The following is a 3689-nucleotide window of genomic DNA, read 5'->3' on the forward strand; positions in this document are numbered from 1 at the left end:
CTGATCTACTATGTAAATGTATTAATATTCTTCTGAGCCAAAATGTAAACATTATGTTCTCCTTTAAAACCTTCAGACCGGTCTGACCTGGTGTGGTATATCTTTTCTTACTGATCCAACTTATGGTTTTTGTAAACCAGACTATCAAAATCACCTAAAATCTCATAGACTTTCATTGAGGGTGTGAAAACTTTTATACAATAAGATATGTGGAGTTTTTAAGCTGTCTACTGCCATAGCTTAGCTTAAAAACTCCTTACTGAAAAACTGCTAAAACCAGCCTAAGCTGATTGGCTTCTTTGGCTGGTCTCCCAGGATGGTTTTAGCCTGACTATGTCAGACTTCGTACTTCTGCTCAATTTTAGTTCGCTCCTGTACTCAGTCTGAGATAGCATACCATCTCCCAGTTTTCCGGCTCCGCAACAGCCGTCTTATCAACAAACAGAGGGCAGGCTGAGAGCCGTGACATAGACACTAAACTAAGTGTAAGCGCCACATTTAAGATTGTAGTTTATGTTAGAGAAATCTAACTTTTCCCTCTGCCCAAGTACCTCAAAGAATGACGGCCCGGAAGTGGCCCAGAACTGGATTAACGACTCGGGCCACACATGGGCCATAACAAGCCCGAATCTCAGCCAGTTAATCAGCCTTAGCTGGCCCTGATCTGGGCCCAAACAGGTTTTATTATTGGTGCCAATTCTCACCCTTAAGTAAACCAGAATCCCCAAATCTGAGCCAAACCTGAGCCTTATATAGCCCAGATCCAACCCAGACAGCAAGCAGTGACGGCCCAGATCCGGCCCGAATGGATTTCACACGGGCCAGATGTGGGCTGTATCTGGGCCAACACTATATTGCTGTCTGGGAATTTTTATGTTTCATATCATTACCTTGTATATTATTATGATCGCAATTATTCATTTTGTTTCATTCTTTAACGTACACACAATCTATGCCAATAAAGTAAATTAAACTGAATAGAAAATCAGACTTAAAACCCACACATCATGTAACTGTGCAATAAAAAAAACTTATTGCATTGGTTTTTCTATTCATTTTTATAAAGAACAAATCAACCAATAAAGAGTGAGTGTATAAAGTCTATAAGAGAAATGTAACAGATAGACACATGTAACTTAATCATAATAATTTATTACAGATGTGACAAAGAGCAGTACCACAGTAGTCCAAATGATGATGCTTTGCAGTTGCAGTCCACTCTAACACAAAGAACAATTTCAGCATAAAAGGGTTCTTCAGTATTCTATGGTTCTTAATAGAACCGTTACTACTGTAAATGTAAAGAACATTTAAAGAACCTTCTTTTTTTAGAGTGTAGTTCCATACTCTACCAGCAGGGGCAACCTGGGCTTTGCTACCATTAATGCAGGGTACACACGAAAAGATTTCTTGTGTGACATTCTTTAAAGCTATAGAGAATAGAACAGACGGCTCCTTTCGTTTCAAATCGCTCTCGCACCGAACAATCACGTGCACATATATCGTTCCCTGTAGATCTCACCTTCTCACATGCAGCCCCTCGATTATGTACAATACCTGTATGTTATTGGTGAAACTGCTTTGGATGTTTTAGGCAATATTAAAATCCTGGCCAGAATGTGTCCCATATGAACAGTGCATATGGCCATAAGAAAAGGTTCCATAGATGTTAATGGTTCTTCATTGAAAAACAGAAGCCAATAAAGGACGATATTCTGCTAATGAAGCTGTTCCTCATGTCTGCTAGGCCTGATTGAAATCTAATCAACATAGCCATAAGTATCAATAGATTAAAGTAAAGTATGAGTAGATTAAAATAATATGACATTCTTTTTGACATGCACCTTATACAGGACATCAAACCAAGTTTGAGATTCACTGAAAGTGATAATTAATTGACTCGTTCTGGTTATATCAATAGTTTCTATGATCTACTTACATGCCTATGATTCTTCTGCAAAACGCTGCCCTGAAAACATACAAACATAGCTGATATCTTACTTTTCCAATTTAATTTGAGGTATTCAGGATTGTTGTGGTAGTCCCAAGTCTCCTTCTACTCTTCATCTTTTAGTTTCATGCTTTTTCCCCACAAATTTTCCTGTCTTGAGGGGTTCAGATGTAGGTGATGTCAGAAATATGTTTGTCTATATAAGACAAATGTGTTTCACTGTCCTTCATAACTGACTTCACTTGAATGTAGTCTCTTCTACTGCATGAGGTAAGAAACATTAATTGTGTTGCCTGTCAAGTTATATTATATAAAGATATTTTGGGGTAATTTGATATTATTAATTACTTTTCCAAAGATTTCACAGGGTCATAATGGAGAACATATCCATCATAGTCAGTTTTAAACTGAACCTGGATCAATTGTTTTATTTTTTTAATTGAATAAAGGGAAATTTGGTGTTTTATTGATATGAATGTAAACATACTATTATTTTTCTTGTATTCCACAGATTCCAGAGTCATAATGGAGAATTTATCCATCATAGTCAGTTTTGAGCTGACCCTGGATCAATTTTCCATCCCTCCAGGAGCAAAATATCCCATATTTATCTTTGGCATCTTCATCTACATGTTTGGTGCTTTTTGTAATCTGACCCTGTTGCTCCTCATTATTCTGACACAAAGTCTTCACAAGCCAATTTATGTGATTTTGTTCAGCCTCCCTCTGAATGATTTTGTGGGAATTACTTCCATGCTTCCCAAGGTTCTCTCTGCCATTGTGACAGAAACCAATAATACATACTATCCCCTATGTGTTCTCCAGGGTTTTCTGCTCCACATGTATGGAGGTGGTGTTTTTTTCATCCTGGCAGCCATGGCTTTTGATCGCTATATTGCCATTTGTATGCCATTGCGATACAATAGTCTAATGACACCCAGAGTTGTTATGGGGATTGTGGCTCTTGTATGGGGGTTTGACTTTTTACTAATTTGTACACTGTTTTCCTTGCAGGGAATGCAGTCAAGATGTAGATCCCATATTGTGAGTGTGTTTTGTGATAACCCTTCTCTTTTTAAGCTGACCTGTGGTAATACTATAGTTAACAACATTTTTGGCTTATTTACAACAGCCATTATGCAGATTATTAGTGTTTCCATTCAAGTATTTTCTTATGTGAAGATTCTGATTACCTGCTTGGTTACAAGTAGGTCTGACACAAAGAGCAAGGCCATCAACACCTGCGTTGCTCAACTGGTCATTTTCATCATGTTTGAAATTTTTGTGACTTTCTACATCCTGTCCCACAGGTTCTCAAATGTTAATGCAAATCTGCAGAAAATTGTGGGAATGCTTATTTTTTTGGTGCCTCCTGTTATGAACCCAATTGTTTATGGACTGAACAGCCACGAAATCCGAAAACATTTCCTTAAAATCTTTCACAGAAAAATCTCTTTTTAAATGTGTTTTATTATTGTTAGTTTGTGCCAAGATGTCTTATAAAGCTTTCTGCTGATGTTCAAAGACAATTCCAATAAACTATTTCTAATATGTAGAGGGCAATTGCACAACTATTTTCACTTTAGGGAAAATTTATGCATTCACAATAATGCCAAGACCTATATTAATAAAATTATTGTTAAGCTTTATAAAAAGAACAACAACAACAACTAATTTTGCCTTCACCAGTGTAACAATTCTTTATTTCTCAGTTATTATATAGAAATTTACAAATATT

General features: G+C 36.8%; 1 protein-coding gene across 1 annotated transcript; it reads left to right on the plus strand.

The window, feature by feature from the left end:
- Positions 1-2476: 2476 nt before the first annotated feature.
- On the plus strand, positions 2477-3400 carry LOC113115502 (olfactory receptor 52J3-like; the record flags this gene model as incomplete). Its single annotated transcript, XM_026283093.1, has 1 exon — positions 2477-3400. A coding segment is annotated over exon 1 (924 nt), but the record flags the coding sequence as incomplete, so codon positions are not given.
- Between the last annotated feature and the right edge of the window lie 289 nt (positions 3401-3689).

Source organism: Carassius auratus, chromosome 15, assembly GCF_003368295.1.
Source record: "Carassius auratus strain Wakin chromosome 15, ASM336829v1, whole genome shotgun sequence".
In the NCBI taxonomy this organism is placed as follows: domain Eukaryota; kingdom Metazoa; phylum Chordata; class Actinopteri; order Cypriniformes; family Cyprinidae; genus Carassius; species Carassius auratus.